The 24,911-nt window shown below is 37.6% G+C and overlaps 2 protein-coding genes across 5 annotated transcripts in view; one reads left to right on the top strand and one right to left on the bottom strand.

The window, feature by feature from the left end:
- PLBD1 (phospholipase B domain containing 1) overlaps positions 1-5,862 on the top strand; it is a 53,921-nt gene extending 48,059 nt beyond the window's left edge. The window contains exons 9-11 of the mRNA XM_077756438.1: positions 2,498-2,683; positions 3,304-3,410; positions 5,574-5,862. Of these exons, the coding sequence (XP_077612564.1) occupies positions 2,498-2,683; positions 3,304-3,410; positions 5,574-5,756 (476 nt within the window). The 3' untranslated portion in view covers positions 5,757-5,862. The remainder of the gene's footprint in view (positions 1-2,497; positions 2,684-3,303; positions 3,411-5,573) is intronic.
- Positions 5,863-6,557: 695 nt separating this feature from the next.
- ATF7IP (activating transcription factor 7 interacting protein) overlaps positions 6,558-24,911 on the bottom strand; it is a 109,631-nt gene continuing 91,277 nt past the window's right edge. For all 4 annotated transcript variants that reach the window (XM_077756441.1, XM_077756442.1, XM_077756440.1 and 1 more), the window contains 5 exons: positions 24,597-24,675; positions 22,402-22,557; positions 20,580-20,762; positions 14,584-14,696; positions 6,558-11,173 (listed from right to left, as the gene is read on the bottom strand). In XM_077756441.1, coding sequence (XP_077612567.1) covers positions 10,754-11,173; positions 14,584-14,696; positions 20,580-20,762; positions 22,402-22,557; positions 24,597-24,675 — 951 coding nt within the window. In that variant the 3' untranslated portion in view covers positions 6,558-10,753. The remainder of the gene's footprint in view (positions 11,174-14,583; positions 14,697-20,579; positions 20,763-22,401; positions 22,558-24,596; positions 24,676-24,911) is intronic.

The following is a 24,911-nucleotide window of genomic DNA, read 5'->3' on the forward strand; positions in this document are numbered from 1 at the left end:
CTCAGGGCCCGGTCCTCAGGCTCCCAGATCCCCAGAGATTTTGTAACGACATCCAGGGTGAGTCATCTCGGCAGGAAAGGCTCACATGAGCTACGTGCTCGTAATCTGCATAACATGGTTAATGGAGGTGGAAAGTTCACTTGCCAAGCAGATCAGATACCACCAAGTAGCAGGCCTACCTCCTTTGCTGAAGGAAAACTCACCTGAGAATTCAAATCATTAGACAGTCACTTGGTTAGGATGGCAGTTCATAACTGAGAAGTCAGCTCTCTGACTCTGAAACCTGGGCCAACCAGCTGGGAAGAGCCTGATGAAACTAGGCTGCCGCAAGAGGGAGGAGAGGCATGTTAACGGGGCCAGATCATTCAAGACCTTTTCTTCCTTGGACTGCTGCTCATTATAGAATCGCAGATGCGGGTTCTTTGCAATGTGGTTCCTGGATCCCATGAAGAAACCTACCTGGGACTAAAATAGAAGCTGATGCCAATGTTTGTAGTTGTTTGGCCAGAGGTGGGAAGAACAGAGTTAAATTCATTGTCTACCATATACTAGGCAGCCCCTTCTGGGCCTTTTACTTATGTTCTTTTGTTTGATCTTCATTAACATACTTCCAGATTAAGAGCATTGTTACCATTTTACTGTAAGGAAAGAAAGGTTCAGAAAGAAACATGTGATTTGCTCAAATAATTGATTATCATATAGTCATTATGATAAAAGACAAAAAGTCCCATGAACCTCCTACAATTTTCTTTTCCTTTCCTTTCTTTTTTTAAAAGTTTATTTATTTTTGAGAGAAGGAGGGAGGGGGAGAAAGAGAGAGAGAGAGAGAGAACGAGCAGGGGAGGGGAAAAGAGAGAGAGAATCCAAGCAGGCTCTGTAATCAGCACAGAGCCTCATGTGGGGCTCGAACCCATGAACCATGAGATCATGACCTGAGCCAAAATCAAGAGTCAGGCACTTAACCATTGGGGCCCCCCAGACCCCTAGACATCCTAGAATTTGGAAGCAGCTGTGGTATATTGACAGAAGCCCTTGGTCAGAAGGGAGGTATTGGTCATCTCTGAAGCTCTATTTCTTCCTTTATAAGGAGGGATGGTAATGCTTATACATCACTGTTCACATTTTACAGATGAAGAAACTGAAGCACAGAGAATTGGAATAATTTGTCTAAGGTCACATACCTAAAGATGGGCAGAACCAAGCTTCAGATCCACGCAGTCTAACTCCTAAGTCTGTATATAGCCTAGATATACTAGTTATAAACATGATTTTAGCCTGTCACTTCAATGTCTTTATCCCAGTTCTTCCTGATGCTGGTCTGTGTCCCAGAATCAGCACCGTTGAATGTCTTGTCATTTTTTTTAATCAGTAACCTCACCCTTGAGCAGGGGATCCTGTAAAACAGGAGAAAGGCAAACAAACGCCAAGACAATATGAGAGTGAGAAATCAACCCCTGGGGGCGCCTGGGTGGCTTTAGTCAGTTAAGCGTCCGATTTTCACTTAGGTCATGATCTCGCGGTTCGTGGGTTCAAGCCCCGCGTCGGGCTCTGTGCTGACTGCCAGCTCAGAGCCTGGAGCCTGTTTCAGAGTCTGTGTCTCCCTCTCTCTCTGACCCTCCCCTGCTCACGCTGTCTCTCTCTCTCTCTCCTAGAAATAAATAAAACATTAAAAAAAAAAAAAAAAAGAAAAGAAAAGAAATCAGCCCCTGAATAGACAGTAGCGCAGACCATTGGAATCTGGGATGTTCCTGAAATATTGATCGGACCAGAGCTGTCTCACATGTTTGATGCTTAGTGACTAGTGGGCTCTGCGGCCTTGGCCGTTATGAAGCTTTGACTGAAGCGAAGCCTTAGCAAATGCTTACAAGGAAGTTAAAGCCCGCGGAAACGTTAAAGATCATCTCCGGTCTCTTCAAACTATGGATTCTTCCTTTCCCTCTCCTTGTTAAAAAAGAAAATAAAGCGAGGTTAATTGCCTAAGACCTAGTGAGTCAGCCCAGAGCCTCGATTTCAGGTTTTCTCTTCTAGGTTCTGTGTTCTTCCACTACCCCGTGAGTAGCACCTGGCCGGTTCCTTGCTTGGTAGGCCACACTGTGAAGCCATCTTTTGGCATTTCAGTAACTAAGTTCAACCAACCTGAACCAACTCCCCAGACCACTCTGTGTTATGCTTCATTTTCCTCTAGAGATAATACGGTTATTTTCCGGTTAATAGATTGCTTTAAGAATTTAGGGTGAAAAACAAAGAATTCTGATGCTCTTCTTTCCCGAACGGAATAATCTAGAGGTATGCTGATTCTGTCAACTTAAAAGGATGCAGCGTGAGGGTCAGTGTTCACATTCAAAGCTTACTTTTCTGTGTAATGTCATTTTGTAATCACACACCTGTGCCAATTTTCAAAAGAAACTGTCATTAATAACATCGATTTTGTTCCGTCTCTCTTTTCTGTCTGTCTCCCTGTCAATCTCTCCCTCGCTTCTTTTCCGTCCCAAACCAGGATACTGGCCTTCCTACAACATTCCTTTCCACGAAAAAATCTACAGCTGGAGTGGCTATCCGATGTTAGTTCAGAAGCTGGGTTTGGAGTACTCCTATGATATGGCTTCACGAGCCAAAATCTTCCGGCGTGACCAAGGGAAAGTGACCGATATGGCATCCATGAAATATATCATGCGATACAACAGTACGTAGCACATTTCTCAAGAATCATTCTTCAAAACTCCTTTCCTTCCCAAGGCGTAAGAATCCATGTAAGTTTCCCCGTATATAGAATCCATCTCTCTGTACTAGAAGGAATTATAAAAAGTTAAGTATTTAGTATTCAGTCAAGAACATACATATTTTATTCTCAATAGGGTTTTGTCCAGTTTTATAAAATGACAGGGAAGAAGATCCTACATGTTTTTTTAACTGGAAAAAAAAAAAACAAAACCATGTCAAACACAGAGTAACTCACATAGCGTACTTTCTTTTTACCGCTCCTCCTCAACCCTAATACAGGTTTTCTTCCAAGGAAAAAAGCAGCTAATAAAACAAAAATTACTCATGAATACTTTAATTTTGACAAACAGTATCAACTTCGAATTTATTTTTGTAGAAAAACACTGATGCACATTTCTCCTTTAATACTTCTCTTCCATCCTCTCTTCACTGTGCAAGCTTCTTGAGAGCGGGCTGGGTCAAAGAGGCCACTGGAATATACTCTCTGATCATCTATATGCTTCGGCAGGTCCACAGAGCTTACTGCGGGTAGGTGTGTCTCTGAATAGCCAGTACCACCCTCTCCCCATCACTGTTTTCTAGATTATAAGAAGGACCCTTACAGTAAGGGCGATCCCTGCAACACCATCTGCTGCCGTGAGGACCTGAACTCACTTGACCCAAGTCCTGGAGGTTGCTATGACACGAAGGTAACATGCTTATTGGCTTTTAAATTTAATTTTTACCAGCACCTAAACCTATTCGCAGGCAAAGCTGCAGAGATTTCTGGGGCATAAAGCACAGTATCGTCTCTGACCATAATGTCAGTTCAGGAGTCAGCTTTTTCAGAGATTCTGATAGCAGGTCCCATTGCCTAACTTCGAGGCCCTGGTCTGCCTCGTAATAGTAAATAATCCTACAATCTTGGAATGCTTGTTTCCTTATCTGGAACATGGACATAATAATAATACTTGCCTCATAGGGTTGTTGTGAAGAGGAAACATTTAGTATCTATTAGATGTTTAGATTACTTATGAGTTATTTATTTTTTTAATTAAAAAACATTTTTTTAAATGTTTATTTCTGAGAGAGAGCACAGTTGGGAGAGGGGCAGAGAGAGCAGGAGACACAGAATCTGAAGCAGCCTCCAGGCTCTGAGCTGTCAGCACAGAGCCTTGACATGGGGCTTGAACTCACGAACTATGAGATCATGACCTGAGTTGAAGTCAGATGCTTAACAGGCTGAGCCACCCAGGCGCCCCTTAGTGGGTTAAATGTACACCATCAGGATGATGGTAGTGATGGTGATAATTGTTGAATGTCTAAAGTTTTACCAGACTAGTCCAAAGCCCAAAGAACCTAGTATTAGGAGCAGTGTGACTTCATATTAAACAGGAATTGAATTTAACTGAAGGAACAAGTATTGGACCAGATGTCTAAAGCACTAAAGGATTTTCACCATCTTATAATTATTAGGTGCTGTAATATGTCTCGAATATAGGTAGAAATAGCTATTACTTATTTGCAGTGGTGGGTGGAAGCCAGCTCCTATGGGCTTGTAAGAACCAATTGTCAAAATCAGTTGACATCATGTGGATAGCTTGAAGTCAGCCACGGGGGAGTACTTACACCATGGAGATCAGCAAACACTACACATCAGGGTCTTTTTTTCCTTAGAGGGCCCACTACTGGATTTGGGGTGTCCGAGGGTATGAGTTAGCCATTTAGTTGGTGGAGAGAATCATTTCACCACATCCTTTTGCACTCCTGGGCATACGTTCTTTTGTTTGCTCTTCCGGCCCTAACTTCTGGAAGAAATAAATCTGTTAGAAGCGGAGTTAACTGTTCAGAATGCCAATGCCTCCTACACATAATTTCTTCTAGCAGCCTAATGCCTAAACAGAAGATGCTGTGGAGTTGTCTCATTCTTACTTTTTAGCTACAGGATGATAGTAAAGCTCTAGCCTTAATGATGCGTAAAGTAAAAAAAAAAAAAAATTAGTGGATGTAAAGAGCCTGGCACACATGAAACCCCGGTGAATGTTTCTTTCTTTTAAATGGTATTTGCAAACATTCAGTAAAGCGTGCAAGCAGTGTTCTAGCCATTCCTAAATACACAAAGAGAATCACCCCTGCCGCCTTGCCTGAGTGAACCCAGGCCACACACCTCCATCTGCCAAATGTTACTTTCTTCTGGAGAGAAGTCTGCCAACTTTTCATCAGAAGAGTTTCTGCTGAAGGATATACTTCATTTCTTAGCATTTTTTCCTGAGCCGTTTTGGATATGTGGAAAACCAGAAGTGAGGAGACCTGTTTTTCCTTTTCCTCTAAGGTGACGACCTGGTGCTATCCAATGTTTAGGTGCTTTGGAGAACCACAGACCTCATATTTTGATAAGAGTTCCTTCTACTTTAAAACTCTTGCTACTGACCTAATAACAACTTGTATTGAAGCATATATTCTGCTTTATATAAACTGCTCCAAGTACTTGTTCTCATTACTCCTCCCAACAACTCCTCCAAGAAATAGGGGCATTACCCTTTTACAAATAAGAAAACAGAGCCATATAGTGGTCAAGTTATGTTAAAATAAGTTTTGGGGCTTGAATTCTGAATAGGAGCACTTTTGACTCCAGACCTCCCACTTTGGGCTACGTTACCTTAACGCACTTGTACCCAATTCACATCAGAATGCCAAATGGTTATGGAAGAGCATATTATGGGAGCCTGCAAGATTTTGTTTTAAAGGGGTGCTAATATTATGACTTTGGAAAAAAGGACAAAAAAAAAAAACCCATAAGAAACAACAGGGATTTAGTGAAGTTTTTTTCCAAATGGTTTTGTCTAAAATGTCCTTCTCTTTTCCCTTTCCAGGTGGCAGATATCTTCCTTGCGTCACAGTACACAGCCCATGCCATTAGTGGTCCCACAGTACAAGATGGCCTCCCTGTTTTTCACTGGAACCGTTTCAACAAAACTCTCCACCAGGGCATGCCAGAGACCTACAACTTTGATTTTGTTATCATGAAACCAATTTTGAAACAGGACATAAAATGAAGGAGGGACCTGAGGGAACAGAAGGTTGCATAAAAAATTCCAAAGGCACTATTTTAGCTATGTTTTTTCCATTCAGAATTAATCTTAATAAAATATATTAAATTCAGTGTGTCATTTTCGTTTTCTACTATTGATTTTGACAGTTTCTGACAACAAACGTTCACTATAGGGTGGCACAGCAGAGAAGAAATCTAGAAGATAGCAAAAACTGGCTTCAGCATGCAAGCTTGTACACCAGGTGGTGTGGCACTCTCCTTTTACGCCTAGCCACATGGACCGCATCTCCCGGGTCCCCTAGATTGCTGAGCCATGCGCCGGGACTCTTGCCAAGGGAATCTCAAAGTAGAGCCACCTCCAGGCCTGGCCCCTCGAGGCCTACACCGTGCCACGCCCCTTCTCCTTCCCCTGGCTGGATGTACTTAATGACAGAGCCCTAGGGGATGGGTGGAACTGCATTTTCAAAGGAACCTCTAGTAGAAATGCAGTTAATGATTTTTTGATTTTTCTGATCATTAATAAGCACCAGCTGAGCCTCCATGGCGCAGGCTAGGCACACAATAAGACCTTAACGTTGTCTCCCATTAGTTAAAAGCGGCGTATCTAATCTGGGAGCAAAACTCCTTCCAGAATGGTTTTCCTTTCAAAGCTAGAGAACTGTATGTGGCTTGAGTGCTGAAATATTGCCAAGTAGGTTAAATAAACAATATTACACAGTATAACGGGTGATTCTTAACAAGGTGAGAGACTTCCGAAAGCAACACAAGGGCTGAGAATAATTAGAATGAATCAGAATACTCAGAATGTTAAAAACCCAGTAGTTTATTTCAAAGTATAAATGTCAGGCTTGCTGGACAAAATCCCACTACAGTTAACACTTATACAGACACCACTCTACTGTACATTTAAAAAAGAAAAAAAAACCCCACAAAAACCTTCAAACCTAATAAAAATAGGGCAACTTGCCATAGCCCAGTTTATATCAGACATTAGGAAGGTCTTACATTGTCTTACTATTTACACTTCAACTGCAGTAAAGAAAAATCAGGATGCAAGTTTCCTACAAAAGATTTATTTTTATATTTAATTTTGAAATGACTGAGAAAATAATAAAAGCCAGGATCCCCAAAAGGTGTTTGATTGCCCAGTTACCTTATGTACAAAAACTAAAAAAAAAAAACACAAAAACAACCCCCCCTCCTCAGCATTTAAACATAAAATGATGGGTACTTAGCTGACTCTACAAATTAAAAAAAAATTATGTAGCATGATAAAACTATTTGAAGAAGGGAAGATAATACATGTGTTTCATCATCCTTTCCTCCCCACCGGCTGGCTCAAGGGGAATACGTTGTAGGCATTAGATCCAAGTCTGTCACACTAATGAAACACCTCGAGACTGTTCTTTTTGTTTGTCCAAAAATTTTAAGGAGTAGGAGAGAGGCATCACTCACCCAGTAAATTGTAAGGAAGGCAGAATCATACATTGGTTTTAGATACAGTTATTTCCAACAATACAAATTTTAAGCATGGTTTTTTTCCTGGAAATTAGAATAAAACAGTCCAATGACTGGTTAATGATTAAATTAAAATAACAAGTAAATCATGAGATACTGAAAGAGCCCAAGAAGGAAAGCTGGAGAAGACACTCGGAAGGTCTTTTCAGTACTCTACTGTGCTAAAATCACAGTATATCAAAGTAAGAGAAGAAGATACCACACGCATTATTTTGTTAATCTTGAACAGTACTGGAAAATTTGTGGAACAAGATAAATACCTATCATGCAATATTAACATTCACCTTGCTGCATAAATGATAATTTGGAAGATGTAAGCAAAAGAGCAAATGACAAAAACTAAGTTAACACTTTTCCAATACAGTAAGGGAACTGTATAGGGCAGCCTGCCTAGGGAATTTGCAGACAGAGGTACCAATGATTATACGCTCCTTGCTTTAGGTCACGTTTTTCATTTAAATCTTTCATTTATTATCCAGCAATGGGGGTAGGCGAGCAGGGAACACTCTCTGTGAGGCAAATGGCATCCCAATAAATACTCACTTTTCAAGGAGGAAAGCTGTTATGTCCTGACTTCTCTCATAAACGTCTACCGTGTTAAACAGTATTCTGCCTATTTTAAAGTGAGTCCAAAGAAACCGGGATATAGTTACCTCATAAAGTTAACAGTTAACAACAGATGTTGTCTTTGTAATTTATAATCTACTGGCAAGAACATAATTTTTAAGAGAGGCTTACACTTAAAACAGGCTGAAAATTACTCTGACAAAGCACAAAACAGAAAGTAACAAACGTCACTGTTACCTTTTAAATGCCATATAACACCCTACATTTCAGGTCAATATATCAGAAGTTTTCAGGATTTCCAATAAGGCAATACTTAGACAAGCACTGTCCAGCTAAAAATGTAGCAAACCTGCATTCCCAAAATGGGACAATCAAACTTACTTGTAATACTTTGTGAAAAGGTACCATGAAATAAAAAAGGTACCATGGAGTGTGAATTGCTACAGTATAGTCTGTAATCAGTAGCTGTTTCTAGTTGAGCCCTCCATTCTCTCTCCCAAAAGAAATGAACCAAACAGAAAGCTCATCAACATTAAAACTTGCCCCAAATAAAAGCCGATAGTGCCAAGCCTAGCATTTTAAAGTAAATTCAATATAGATGTTGCCTATAAATCCCATGGCATGTGAATTTGAGGAAAGCATCTCACAATATATGCTTTCTTCAAATAATTACAGTCTCTCTTTGTACCTTCCTTCCACCTTCTGGACTACAAAGTTTTATTTTGCTGCAGTAAATGTATTTGTAGCATTACTATTTGGTAATTTATTATTCTTTTCTTTGACAGAAAACACACAATATAGGCTAAAATATTTTCATTCTACTGGGCTTTCTTCACCTGATTACATAATGCTATGAAAGCCTTAAAAAAAATTAGTGACTATAAATAAAAACATTCACCAAGAGAAGCTTTTCTAGGCTAGGGCAAATTGTCATCACATGACCATAAAACCGGCCAATAAAGAACAATTCTGAACATGGGCCTTCCATTCTGCAGATAGGAATGATCTTGATCACATAGTCAACAATGCAACCATTGCAGGTAAAAACATATATACACGAAGATATAGACAGGTGTTCATACACATCTAGAAGATCATCAAATTCTCTCTCAGAATTTTCATTGGCATGACATTGGCAGCTTCTTTACCATCATCAGTCCTAGAATGAGTAACATCTACATGGTTGGCAAATCTGATTGATGAAAACGTTAATTCTCACTGTGGTCTCCTTTTCTGAAAGTGAAAGGAAGGTTTTGGAACATTTACATTTTGGCAATCTGTAGGCTTTCTTCAGCATCAAACTTCACACCTAGTGTGACAGTATACTGACCGGTGAAAGTCTCTAATCAGAGTTTTACAACTAGAATTCTTCCCATTACAAGCCACCAGAGTTGCAAACAAAGCAGCATTAACAGAAGGAATAGCTCCCTCCTATAATTCCAGGAAAGACTAAAGACGAATTTATTTTGAGACGGTAGGAATTTAAATAAGGTAAGGGAAGATGACTTGAAAAACTAGTTCACAAGCTCCATGAATTCCTTTCAAACTATTCCCAATCATTCTCTCTCATCCCCACACTGACCCCTTTTCTCCTGCCCTAAACTATCTACCCCCAAACATCTACCTGATACCAGTAGAGCTGGCACTCATATTGAAAGTCCAGGACCTAAAAGGAATCTGATTAACTTTGAACAGGAACAGAGACACACAGAAAGTAATACCTAATTCTTAAATAAAATAACCCCAAATCCTATCCAAAGCTGACGGAAGGTAAATCAGAAAAAACCTGGCACCATCAAAACAAAGTTAAAAGGTTAAAACAGAAAGAATGATATGACAACAATAAGGAAATAAAGCTTTCCCTTTGATGTTTTAGTTCACTGTACTTTGTGAATTTTACCCTTTACTAGCTTTGAAAGAATTCTGTGCTTTGAGTGATAGAGAACTAACACTGCTTTCATAATCTCTAACAATATGCAACATAAATTCTAAAATATGTTAGAAGAACAATTTTCTTACATAATACAGTCTTTCTTGGTCCATTTTACACAGTTAATTTAAAGAATGACCAAAGATAAAAGCACTTACATTCTTAGAAGAAAAGAGCAAGTCAAATTTGGGGAGTTAGATGTAGTGATGCCACTGATAAGAATATACCTAAAAGCCTTGGTTTAAAACTGACTTGAGGGGAGTGTGCTGTATTTAGGGGAGATGAAGGAGAATCGAAGGGTGAAAGCCTGAAAGAGAGGATCAACAATGGACAAATGGTCATGTTTATTTTTGTAGTTATCCTAAGGCACAAAATAAATGTAAGAGCCAGATTAGGAAAGAGAGGGGCCACTGCAGATCTTTTTCACCTAATTAACAACGAAGAAAAGAAAGAAGACAAACAGATCCTTTCCCGTGTTCAAATTAACGTATTTTAAACTATTTAACCATTTTGCCTTTTCTTTCTTTCTTTGGGTTTTGTTTAGCTTCAGTTTAAATCATTTAACCATGAACCTACAGATCCCATAGAAGTATAACCATGCCAGTTACATACCATACTTCTGATCCCTTGATCTATTTACTTTATACTTGAAGAGAGGTAAAACTGAGAATGGAAATGGGAGATTCCACCGCAGTAAACATATAAATAGGGAAAAACACACATAAACACCCACACATATTCCCCAGCCTTAAAACTAAAGCAAGGTGCACATTTACATTTCAAAACCTTTAAGCTTCAATTGTCCAGGAAGATTCTTGCTTTATGGGCTGTTTATTTTACTTCTGATTATAAACAAATGTAGTGTATATACACAGCTGTCCAAGAAATCTTGCACAACGTGGATTTTACAATGGATATCATGCACAAGATTAAAACAAGACCAAAAAGTGGAACTTGGAAAGAGGAAGAGATAGAGGCTCCAAGGTTTAACTGCTCTGGGAAGAAGAGATCACATCTGTTGACTGAGGGTCACAGAAAGGTCCAAAACGTCCATAAATATCCTTGGCTCGTACTGCAAAGTAGTATTTGCTGCCAGATACAAACTGGGTGAGAGTGCATGCCATGGGCAAGGGAAGTGCTTTTACTTCTCCAATCTTTTTCCACTGTGAGGGCACAGTGGCACTGGGCTCCTCATGGTAAGCATAGAGATGATAGCTGTCCACAGTGGCGCAGCTTCGATCTACCTCCAGGACACTCCATGATAGCACAATGCCATTTTGACTCTGAACGCGTGCTAACTTCAAGTGTGGCTTCTGAGGCAGAGACGTGCTGGCGGCTTCTGGGGGCAGACGCTGTGGCTGTGGGGCTTCTGGCAAGGGTGCTGGGTGCACAGGGCGGGGGGGCTCCTAATGAAAGAAGAGTCGTGTTGATTTGATAACGATCACAGAAAGGACTGTTTCCGAACGCTACAATGAAAACGTCTTAGAGATCGTTTAGAGAGATATCATTTTATATCAAGAATACCAAGAAATACCAAATACTATACCACATTTGGCTAGTCCTATTTGGTGATCTGTAACCAATCATGCCATCAACAATGGTGCTGAGGTTACTCCTGTATACTTTCTACGTCTAAAAAAACTGAGCTTTCCTCAGGAAATAAAAGCCTTTGCTAATGGAACATCATTTTGATAGAAGCTAAAATAATCATCTATCTCTAACAAAATAATTCATGTTTATCTATGTTACAGATTCTCATTTTAGAATAATATAACATTTTAAAATACCATGTGTTATGATACAGTCTACAGTAAATAATCTGAGTATTCAGATTTATTTTTAGGCCATTTTTCTACACAAAGACAGTAGCATATCACAGATAGCACATTTAATGCTGAATGTATATCATGTTCTTGGTCAGTGTGCACAAAAATGGTGACATTTAAATTGGACTATGAAAGCTAAGATTTGGAAATGTAAAAAGAGTCATGTTCCTTTCTGCCAAAAGGTAAAGCATGAATAAGGGATAGGAAAGTAAATGGATTTAGGGGCAAAAACAAACATTAACTTTTACTTAGAAATAGGGTATATGAGTAAAAAAAGATAAATTTGAAAAGGCAGGTTAAGGCCATGTGAAAAAGCGTGAATACTAAGTGGACCAATTCAAACTGATTTGTCTAACACTGGACATTGTTATTACTCTACCTAGATTTCAATAAAGATTACTATGATCATAATTTTTTTCAAAGAAGATTCAAGTGTAATCCAGGAAACAGAGATACAAGTGATCTTTTTCTTCTAAAGTGGAACATATCATTGCTCATTGACTTTAGACTGAAAAGTCATGAAACAAAGATTTCCTTAACTGAAATTTACTTCATATGAACTGTGTTTTAATAAGCATTTCATAAAACGGATAATTTACATACACTAGTGAATTCTGTGACGGTCTGATGATATCTTTTTAATTAATCTCCATCTCTTGGCAAAGCTTAGTAGCAGTAATGTGCATACAGTAAGAACCCAAAAAGGATAATTTCAAGGAATACAAATCTGCTTAAATTCATATGCCTGATGGAAAACATTCATATACACATCTGGAAAAAGATACAATTCACAGTTACAAAGCTAAAATAAATATAAAGTCAGAAGGGGAAAAAATCAAATAAATATAAAATACTGAAAGCTGGAGAAGTAGATATGAAACCTGGCCATGTTGCTATATTTTCTCAAATGGTCTTTTTTCCTCAAATAATTTACTCACATAATTAAATAACATTAAATAAACATATAGCCAGCAAGATCTAAGAGAAGATGGCTGTAGCCATGAATCTAACTGAAGGGAGCAGAAGAATTTAACGAGTCTGACAATAGCTTTAATAGCTGTTATATCCCTTCTAATTGTTAAAATTCTAAGACTCTGACTCTGTTCATATCCTAAAACTTAATATTAAGTCAACTGAGTTTTGTTTTGTTTTTTTTATTTTTGCCATTGCAATGGAGATTTTTATTCAAGTTTTACAAATGAAATGATATTATAGAGATTTGCTTCAAAATAATCCAGTGTATACATGGGTTACCAGAAATAAATGGGTGAATACAGATGAAAAAGATTAACCATACACTGACAAGTGTTAAGATGAGTGATGGGTAAGTGGGAATTGTTACAGTACACTATTTTAATATATATTTGAAAAGTCTTATTTAAAAACATCTTTTAAATTAATTGAAATAAAAGAATGTTCCTCCTGTAAGATAAAGTTTATTCTACTAAGACAATACACACAGGCTCCTGTTTTTAAAAAATGCTCTAGATGGGTCATCAAATTTGCAAAACAATAAGGTATATGTGCTGCCAAAGCGAGCACTGCAAAACTATAAGGTATTAGAGATGTTTACTATATATTTTTTGAAGAAATATGGAATGAAAGAAGTTATCTGTAGCTGCAAACAACAGTAATGGTATATTTACCACATATCCTAACAGGGCCAGATTTGAAACACCGAAAACACGCTGTGGGTGCTGTGATCAGAGCACAGAGTTAAAATGGCTCTGACATTAGTGTGGGTAATGACCCTGAATAACCACTTAACATCTTTGTGACCCTGTATCCTTTTCTATCAAAGAAGAATAATAATACACATAGGGTTGTTGAGAGTTAAATAAAATAATACATGTAAAATACTTGGTAGAGTCCTGGCATACAGTTAGTGCTCCGTTAACATTAATTTTTTTCATTGTAGTGAATAAAAATAACAGCTGTAAAGAGGACAGGCTCTAACGCTGGAATGCATGCGTTTTCATGAGTTATGACCTTGGGCTAGTTATTCAATCTCTTTATGCATTAGCTGTGATATCTATAATAAAAAATAAAAAAGGAGTACAAGAGTCCTAAAGGATTGCTGAGTGAGGACCAAGTATATTAACGGTGCCTGGCACAGAGGAAGTGTTCAAGAAATGCTAGCTGCTGTTATGCATACTTAAAAAAGGACACTTGGGTGAAAAGTGATATGAACCCTCAATCTCCTCCTTTCTCGTAAAGCCCACATTTCCACTTACATGTTACACCGTACCAAACACTGTTCTAATCGTGTTACAGAAGATTGCGACATTGTTTTAGAGCCTAAATCTAAGGAGATATCTTTGATCTGTGTTATCTCTTAATAAATGAATTCTCAATGCCACTAGATTAATAAAAAACAATAAAGTGATGGCAATATACCAGTTAGAACTGATGTAAGGTTTTGAGGAAAAGAATAAAGTTAGAAAAAATACTCTTTATATTTTTAAAAAAAATTTTAATGTTTATTATTTGGTTTTGAGAGAGAGAGAGAGAGAGAGAGAGAGAGCAAGCATGAGTGGGGGACGGGCAGAGAGAGAGGGAGACACAGAATTTGAAACAGGCTCCAGGCTCTGAGCTATCAGCACAGAGCCCGATGCGGGGCCCAAACTCACCATCCCTGAGATCAGGACCTGAGCCAAAGTCGGACGCTCAACTGACCGAGCCACCAAGGCGCCCAGAAAAAATACTTTTTAAAACACTCTTTAAATACTCAAAACTACTCTTTTTAATTTAACCATGGGTTTAAAATGCTTTGTGTCACTTCACACGCCCCAGTTGTGGACTCGCACACTGCACATCGCCACAAGCCAACTCAATGATCTTTGATGACCAACATCTGTTAAGAAAATTTGTTCATAATGGTAAGATCTATTTTCTTAAATAAACTTCCGTTGCCTGAAGAACAAATGCTAACTACAATATCTGAGAAGTCTACAGAAAAAACCTTGGAAAATGGAAGCATCGACACTTACAGTATGCACTTGCGGTGGTCGGTGATGCACTGTAAGCTGAGGTCCTGTTGATCCCAGGGTGAGTCCATTGTTTACAACATATGTAGTTGCTTGAGGCACTCGAACGGTGACACCTACAAAACAAAATTAAGGCATAAAACTAGAATTCTATTCTAAATTTGGTAAAATACTGATTAAACACTTGAAGCCAGCAAAGTTCTATTTAAATATAAAATATGGAAGGAAAAATATTTCTAACCTAGAAACCTATACTCAACTGAAAAATCAACTGAACATGAAGAGAAAGAAATTTTCCTACATGCAAGCAACCAAAAAAATCTACCTCCATGAATCGTTTCTCAAGTTGTCCTTGGAAGATGTGTGCCACCAATTATGAGAGCAAACTCAAGAAAGCGGAAAACAGGAGATATAGGAAACAGGAGACCCAACACAGGAGAAAAATAAATGGAATTCCTACCAAGAGGACTATGAGCAAAAATCCTAAAACAGAACACAGTAGTGGCATGGTCACATGTAAGAGGCAAGCAAGTGAGAACGGAACAGTGTAACTCTAATGGCTGACAAACTGAAGCTGTCTTCAAAAATATCTCTGCTGTCTCATCTTTTCAACTAGGACAGAAATCTCAACTGTAAGTTATCCTTGACGTCTATTAATGAGGTCCCTCACTTTCTGTCCATGCCATGCTGACCACCTGAAGATATTTAATTCACTGAACAGAAAACTATTTTGACATATATTAGGGCAACAGAGGCAGACAATTTATTTATTTTTATAAGCATCTACTTAAATTCTAGTTAGTTAGGGGCGCCTGGGTGGCTCAGTCAGTTTAAGCGTCCGACTTAGGCTCAGGTCATGATCCTGCGGTCTGTGGGTTCGAGCCCCGCGTCAGGCTCTGTGCTGACAGCTCAGAGCCTGGAGCCTGCTTCAGATCCTGTGTCTCCCTCTCTCTCTGCCCCTTCCCTGCTCATGCTCTGTCTCTCTCTGTCTCTCAAAAATAAACGTTAAAAATTTTTTTAAACAAAAATAAATTCTAGTTAGTTAACATTTAATATAATACTGGATTCAGGAATAGAATTTAGTGCCTCATCACTTACATATAACAGCCAGTGCTCATAACAAGTGCCTTCCTTAATACCTTTTACCTATTTAGCCCCATCCCCCACCTACCTTCCCTCAGTTGCTTTCTATAGTTAAGAGTCTCTTACGGTTTGCCTCCCTCTTTTTTTCCCCCCTTCCCCCTATATGTAAATCATTTTCTTAAATGCTTCTTAAGTTCCACATGAGTGAAATCATAATGGTATTTGCCTTTCTCTGACCTATTTCACTTAGCATAATACACTCTAGCTCCATCCATGTTGTTGCAAATGGCAAGATTCCATTCCTTTTGATGGCTGAGTAATATCCCATTGTGCGTGTGTGGGTGTGTGCACACGCGCGTGCATGCATGTGTGTACACACACACATACACCACATCTTCTTTATTCCTTCATTAGTAGATGGACATCTGGGCTCTCTCCAGTTTGGTGGTTGTTGATAATGCTGCTGTAAATACCGGAGTGCGTGTACCCCTTCAGATCAGTATGTTTATATCCTTTGGGTAAATATCTAGTACTGCAGTTGCTGGGTTATAGGGTAGTTCTATTTTTAACTTTTTGAGGAACCTCGATACTGTTTTCCAGAGTAGATGTACCAGATTACATTCCCACCAACAGTTTAGGAGGGTTCCCCTTTTTCCACATCCTTATCAAGATGTGTTGTTTTCTATATTCTTAATTTAGCCATTCTAACAGGTGTGAAGTGTGATCTCATCCTGGCTTTGATGAGTGATGATGAGCATCTTTCCATGTGTCTATTGGCCATCTGGATGTCTTCTTGGGAAAAAGGTCTGTTCAAGCCTTCTGCGCATTACTTAACTGGATTATTTGGTTTTGCGTGTTGAGTTTGATGAGTTCTTTACAGATTTTGGATACCAACCTTTTTTTTTTTTTTTTTTTTTAACGTAGGCTTCATGCCCAGTGTGGAGCACTGGACTTAGGTTTTGATTGCACAACCCTGACATCAAGACCTGAACTGAGCAACAGTTGGATGCTTAACCGACTGAGCCACCCAGGAGCCCCTGGATACTAACCCTTATCAGATATGTCCCTTTGCAAATATCTTCTATTCTGTAGGCTGCCTTTTAGTCTTGTCAATTGTTTCCTTTGCTGTGCAGAAGCTTTTTATCTTGATGAAGTCCCAAAAGTTCATCTTTGCTTTTGTTTCCACTGTCTCCAGAAATGTGTCTATAAGAAGTTGCTATGGCAGAGGTCAAAGAGGTTGCTGCCTGTGCTCTCTTCTAGGATTTTGATGGCTCTTGTCTCACACTCAGGTCTTTGATCCATTTTGAATTTATTTTTGTGCATGGTCTAAGAAAGTGGTCCAGTTTCATTCTTCTGCATGTAGCTATCCAGTTTTCTGAACACTGGATATTTGTTGAGTTGTTGTTGAACAGACTGTCTTTTCTCCATTGGATATTCTTTCCTCCTTTGTCAAATATTAGTTGACTATATACGGTTGTGAGTCCATTTTTGGACTATCACATTCTATTGACCAATGTGTCTGTTTTTGTGCCAGTACCACCCCGTCTTGGTGACTACAGCTTTGTGATAATAGCTTAAAGTCCGGAATTGTGATGCCTTCAGTTTTGCTTTTCTTTTTCAAGACAGCTTTGGCTCTTCAGGATCTTTTGTGATTCGATACACATTTTAGGATTGTTTGTTCTAGCTCTGTGAAAAATGCTGGTGGTATTTTGATAGGGATTTCATTAAATGTGTAGACTAGTTTGAGTAGTAATAGACATTCATCCAACTGATGAGCAGGGAATGCTTTCCCATTTCTTGGTGTCCCCTTCACTTTCTTTCATGAAGTGTTCTACAGTTTTCAGAGTATAGATGTTTTACCTCTTTAGGTAGGTTTATTCCTAGATATCCTATTGATTTTGGTGCAGTTGTAAATGGGATTGATTCCTTAATTTCTCTCTCTGCTTCTTACTATTGGTGTATAGAGATAGAGATGCAACAGAGTTTCATACAGTGATTTTATATCCTGCAACTTTGCTGAATTTGTGTATCAGATCTAGCAATTTTTGGTGGAGTCTTTTGGGTTTTCTACAGAGTATATCATCTGAAAATAGTGAAAGTTGGTCTTCTACCTTGCCAATTTAGATGTCATTTTTTTTCTTTTTGTTTGATTGCTGAGGCTAGGATTTCCAGTACTATGTTAAATAACAATGATGAGAGTGGGCACCCCTGTCTTGTTTCTGACCACAGAGGATAGTATTAGCTGTGGGTCTTTTGTATATGGCCTTTATGATATTGAGGTATGTTCCCTCTATCCTTGTTTTGTTGACAGTTTTTATTAACAATGTATGCTGTATTTTGTCAAATGATTTTCCTGCATCTATTGACAGGATCATATGGTTCTCATCCTTTCTTTTATTAATGTGGTATATCATATTGATTGATTTGCAAATATTGAACCAGCTCTACAGCCCAGGAATAAATCCCACTTGATGGTGGTGTATAATTCTCTTAATATACTGTTGGATGCAATTTGCTAGTGTCTTATTGAGAATTTTTGCACCTATGTTCACCAAGGATATTGCCTATTGTTTTCTTTTTCAGTCGAGTCTTTGGTTTTGGAAACAAGGTAATACTAGCCTGGTAGAAGAAGTCTGGAAGTTTTCCTTTCATTTCTATTTTTTCGAACAGTTTGAGAAGAATAGGTATTAACTCTTTAAATGTCTGGTAGAACTCCCCTGGCAAGCCATCTGGCCCAGGACTCTTGTTTGTTGGGAGAGTTTTGATTACTGATTCAATTTCTTTGCTGGTTATGGGTCTGTTCAAATTTTCTGTTTCTTCCTGTTTTAGTTTTGGTAGTTTGAGAGTTTTGTCCATTTCTTCCAGATTGCCCAGTTTGTTGGCATATAATTTTTCATAATATTATAATTGTATTTCTGTGTTGTTGATTGTGATCTCTCCTCTTTCACTTGTGATTTTATTATTTGGGTCCTTTCTCTTTTCTTTTTGATAAGCCTGGCTAGGAGTTTAACGATTTTTTTAATTCTTTCAAAGAACCAGCTCTTAGTTTTGTTGATCTGTTCTACTGAAGTTTTTGTTGTTATGTCTCTATAATTTACTTGTACTATAATGTTTCCTTCTTCTGCTGGCTTTAAGCTTTATTTGCTGTTCCTTTTCTAGCTCCTTTAGAGGTTGTGGTTAGAGGTAAGGTTAGGCTGTGTACTCGAGACTTTTCTTGTTTCTTGAGGTAGACCTGTTTTGCCATGGAGTTCCCTCTTAGGTCCACTTTTGCTGCATCCCAAATGTTCTAGACTGTCATGCTTTCATTTTCATTTACTTCCATGTATTATTTTTCTTCTTTAATTTCCTGCTTATCCCATTCATTTTTTAGCAGTATGTTCTTTAACCTTCCATGTTTTGGTGGTCTTTCCAAATTTTTTCTTGTGGTTGATTTCAAGTTTCATAGCATTGTAGTCTGAAAATATGCATAGCGTGGTCTCAGTCAGTAGTTGAGGCCTAATTTGTGATCCACTATGTGGTCTATTCTGGAGAATGCTTCATGAGCATTTGAAAAGAATGTGCATTCTGCTGTGTTAGGATGAACTGTTGTGAATATATCTGTTAAAAGCAGACAATTTAGTCGCCTACTGCCTGGACCATATTCTTGCCACAGATTCAGTTCTTGGCTTATGCTATAGTTCTGCCTGGTACTTTGACTATGGTGAGTGCAGTTTCGCAGAACTCATTCATGACCACAGTGATGGATTTCCCAGAAAAAGCTCTTGTAAGCTTAAGAAAATTGAAGACAGACTGTGAACCAGAAACTCTGCTTAGTTTATTTTCTCCTGGAAATCATCACAGAATAATGGCAGTTTCTTTTAAATAGCTAAATTTGGGGCGCCTGGGTGGCTCAGTCAGTTAAGCATTTGACTTTGGCTCAGGTCATGATCTCACGGTTTGTGGCTTCGAGCCCTATGTCAGGCTCTGTGCTGACAGCTCAGAGCCTGGATCCTCCTTCCACTGTGTCTCCCTCTCTCTCTTCCCTTCCCATGCTTGTGCTCTGTCTCTGTCTCTCTCTCAAGAATACATAAACATTTAAAAATAAATAAATAAATAGTTAAATTTGCCCTGATTACTAGATTTTATAAAACTAAATGCTTTTTTGGGAAGCCTGGGTGGTTCAGTTAGTTGAATAACCACTTTTGGCTCAGATCATGACCTCATGGTTCATGAGTTCGAGTCCTGCATCCAGCTTGCTGCTGTTAGCACAGGGCCTGCTTTGGATCCTCTGCAGAGTCCTCTCTCTGCACCTCCCCCACTCATATTCTCTCTCTCTCTCAAAAATAAAATAAAAACTAAAATAAAAATTAAATAAAAATTCTATTAAAATAGAACCTTTACATATGCTTTTTATATAAACCTTTGTATGCACAATATATTTTACTAAATATTACATATATATACAAAATATATGTCTATGTGTGTATATATGTATATAAACATATGTGTTATGACTGTGTACCTGCACATGCAAACAACAGATTTTCTTTAACATCTTCCAACCTTTTTCTTCTCAACCACCTTCCCTACCTTTAAGACTCTCTCACTGGAGGCTATTCTTTTCCATTATTTTTCCATTATCTAGGCCATGCCACAATTGATCAGTCCCATTTTAATTAGGCAAGGTATCTCTTAACAGAGTGCAGACCAGTATCAAACAGAGTATTTTGAGAGTATGGCCATAAATACAGCTAAATTGAAGACAACACATGGAACACACATCATATAATATACATATCCAATTTTTCTGGTTAACTCTCCAAAGGGAAGAAAAAAATTATTATTAGTTTTATTATGATATCTTTGTCAATACAAGCCAATTAAATGCTAAAGAACACATGTAACTTGGGGTCCTACACAAGAAAAGAGTCTCTTACTATTTTGGGGATTGACCTGCCGAACAGCAGGAGCCTGCATAACAGCTCCTCGCAGGGGGGCCTGAGCTGGCGGTGCTGGGAGAGTCGTGTACACCACTTGGTGGTTTGCAGGCGCTCTCGGGACAGGGAGTCTTGTAGTCACCTGAGTTACGGGACGATGTGTTACATTCACGGTGGTTGGAGCTAATGAAAAGCAGAAAAAACAGATCAAAATGCAGTTAAGTTCTATGTTAAGTAAAAAGTATTAATTGTAATTAATGTTGCACAAAATCTAACTATAATAAAGAAAGAAATACAGACGACAGTCTCCTTTTGTAATCTTGAAAGATAAAAGTGGTGAAAGCCAACCAAAATTAATATTACTATTATTACAATCCAAGCTTCAGAAGAAAAGGCTGCCTCAACCATGCCCAATGCCCTTCCCACTCTTGAGTAGGTAAAAAGCATGTGAAGATAAAGAATTAAGAGTATAATCTTAAGGGAGTGACTTAAAACAGTAAATTTTCACTCCTTAATGTTTAACTATTCCTAGTAGAGGGGATTTGGGGCCCTTCAGGCCTTCTACTAATGGCATAAATCCAAGAGCAACTGTATACTCACAGTTCAAGAAACTAGCTAGCTATTTTTACTGACATTTTCTTTAGGTGAACTGAGCCATCTCTTATTCAAAGCAATAAAATATCAATTAAAATACAGAATTCTTCCTTTTCTACTCTAGCATTCCTCCTAATATATGTTCCAGAGAACACGGATGCCTTAAGTGATGTTAACATATATCTATCAAAAAAGTCCTAAATGCTCACTGACAGCATGGAACTATAATAATTACTTTAGGAGTTAACATTTTCCTGTTAATAATTTTCTGAATTACTATCATAATTTACAAATGATCATACACTAACTATACAATAAAAATAATAAAGCTACTTTTATATGGAAAAATGGGTTCTATAATAAAATAAATTTGGAGGTAAACAGTGGATATGACAAAGATAAAAAGGTTTTCTTTATGAATGGCTTACTTACTAAAGTCTTCATTTACTTTAGTCTTTACACATCTGAACTTTCAACGTGAGCTTTTAGAATGGTGACGAAGAAAGTGTACAAGGAGGAATGCTTATCTCTTCATCTCTTTATTACCCATTTTATCTATAGTATACATTGTCTGCATAACTGATATTCTTCTAAATTATCTAAATTGGTGACTTACACTTTGATTTCACTAGATAAAATTCCATGTAAACTAAATGTTTTCCTTAATGAGAAAAGTTCTTATTTAAGTATTTTGCAGATAAATCTCTAATGATGGGCTATTTTATAAAAAAGACAAACTGTCTTGACTGGCTTCCAAACAGTTTAAGGAGATCCAGGCTACATCTTGAAAATGCCAGATTTATAACTTCTTGAAAGGCAGTGTGTAAAATATTAGAATAGATCTCCCAATGGTAGTGTTAGGCCAGTTAAAACTAGTTCAAGTTAAGAATCATTTAAAACTGATTTCATCAGTCACTTGCTACTTCGTGGTCATAATCAGAACAAATCAACGCACCATCCCTTCCAGAGAAACTATATCCATGTTAGCTGCTTGTAGTGGCAGATGACCAAGACACATAATTTTTCTTCTTTATAACCACTCTGTATCAGTGCTGTTACTAAAAATGGTCAGTAAAACTAAGCTATACTACATTCAAAAAGATACACTGTCCTCAAAATAACAGAAAGTTATCCTTAATCTTCTCTCTGATCTTTCCACTTAATTCCATAGTCATATTTCACTGTAGGCAAGACTAAACGCTTCAACTCAGTGATTCAGCAAGTCTACCTGTAGGAAGTAAATGTATGGTTGTCTGTGATGGTCCACTTGTTGGCACCCCAGATGGCTGAAGAGGTGGTGCTGGCTGGATGGGTTGCAATGGTCGAGACACAGGCTGAGAAGAACCCATGGTTGACACAGGAGTATGATTTAGCTTTTTGGGGTCTATTAATTAAAAGTAAGATATTGTGATTATTGATAGAAAAAATCAGAAATACAGGTTCTCCTTTTGTTTGTGAATTTTATGTTTGCTTGCCACTCAGTTACATTCACCGCTATGAAAACAATTTATTTCTATTTTAATTATGTGTACACCTGCCAGGTTTAAACACCACATCACAACCTTAAATAATTCACTGCTGGTTCTATCTTTGAATTCACATTTACAGAAATAGAATTTTACATTTTTTTATGAATGAATACTACTTTTGAACTCAATATAATATCATGTCAATCAGAGTCATTCCACTTCCTAATTCAGTACATATCTATCTATCTGTTACCAAGGACATTCTCCTAGACAAATACCTATATATCGATGAGTTTTTCACCAGTGATCTTGAGCTCCAATTACTGCTGTTTTGGTTCTTTTGTTTGATAATACAGATGGTTGCTTATTTACACGAGCCAGTCTTTTATATAAGACACCCACAGTGTCTAATATCAAAAAAAGTCTTGAACAGCCTATGAAATAAATGTTGCATCTCAGAAAAAGCCTTAAATACTAGGTAACCACTATATGGCGTAATGTAAAGAGTATAACCAAAAGCCCTTCTATCCAAAATGATCCCCATTGATTTCTGTCTTAAGGAATTCTTCACTAAAATGTAAATAAAATTTAAGGCTCTAGCTACGTTAATTGGGTCCTGAAGGAGGATACACTTCAGAACGGGAAAATTTAAGGTGCGAAGGTGGGGCCAGAGGAAAAGACTCCACAAGGCAGGGATGCTGGAAAGACAATAGTAAGGGTACTGATAACTTTCAGAATCAGCTCTGTGTCCTCTAAAAAATAACATGTATTTATTTTGTCCTCTAGGGTTTCATTATATTTAGACTTGTCGATAAAAAGAAAAAAAGAAAAAAGAAAAATCAATGCAAATAATTTGAAACTCTTTATGTAAAAAATAATCCCGCTGGTATGAATTCAATTCTGACAAATGATAGCATAAATATTCCAATTTTACATCAATTATACCAAAAAATTGATTTTGCTATCACATAATCAGCTTGTTTTCTGAAAACCAATGAATGATCTTATTCCCTAAAATATTTAAACTTTAGGTGATTTTTAAATTTAATGTCTTTAAGATAGTAATTAGCTTACTACCTTATCTTAAATTTTCCATATGCATTATATAATTATCACCACACAGGTTTATGTCTGTGAATAGTTGTGCAAATAAGTTTGAGAAATCCTTTACATCTTGAATCTTTCTTGGAAAAATTTCATTATAAATTTGCATGGTAAAGCTCAGAGAAGTCTATATAAAGGACAAAAAAACCCATACAATTTTGTTTAATTCGGCATTTCTCCAAGTATATTTAACCACTGAACTTTTTATTCAGATTACCGATTAACACTGGAAAAGGATAATTGGGAATACTGGTTGTAATTTCTAAATACCGTAACTCAAAATAATATTGAGAATTTTAGGGGTGCATATTTTTTTTGTGGGGGATTCAGGATTTTTAATATCACCTTCATTTTTGTTTATATAAAGAAAATTAATTCAAATAACCAAAATTAAATGTACACACACGTGATAGTACCCACATTAAAGGGCACGTGAGTGCGAATGTGCACACACGCATACACACACAGAAAGAACACTTAATTTGGATCAGAGGGGACTGATCCCCAGTTCCCTAACTGACTTTGACTTGTTCTCTTTGAATCTGTTCTTAACTATAAAATGCATATTATAGGGTTACTGCAAAGATCCAGTGAAATAAAACATAAAAAGAGGGGTGCTCCAGAAGTGAAATAGTCTCCTAACTGCTCTGTTTTTCTCTATGCTTTGCTCATATTCATTCAAGATTAGATTTCAATTTTTAAATTCTAAGATAAAAAAACTCTCACTTTAAAAGATACAAATATATCAAGCATGCTGTAGAGATCTGTCTTCACTGATTATCATACTGGATTAAGAGGGAAAAAATGGTACAAAGCATTCCTTGGTACTGGTACCATTACTTATAAGTACCTTGTGAAGCTCCACTCTCTTCATCATCCATTGTGAGGTCAATGACACCACCTGAATCATTGCCTGTGGCTTTTCCACTCTGAAAAACAAAATTTCTACATTTTACAAAGGAAACTCTGGTAGACATGGAGGAAAACGGAAATACTAAGGGGCAACAAGAATAAATGAGTAGCCTGGTTCCATGTGGACCCCTAAATGGTACTACCTGAAAAAAGCAGAGTTTGTCAGATAAATGACCCCAAATACTCACAACATCTGTCATATAAAACATAATTGTGAAATATTCTCACAAGATATTCTACAAGTTTTTTTTTT

Source organism: Crocuta crocuta, unplaced genomic scaffold, assembly GCF_008692635.1.
Source record: "Crocuta crocuta isolate KB4526 unplaced genomic scaffold, BGI_CrCroc_1.0 scaffold262, whole genome shotgun sequence".
Classification (NCBI taxonomy): Eukaryota; Metazoa; Chordata; class Mammalia; order Carnivora; family Hyaenidae; genus Crocuta; species Crocuta crocuta.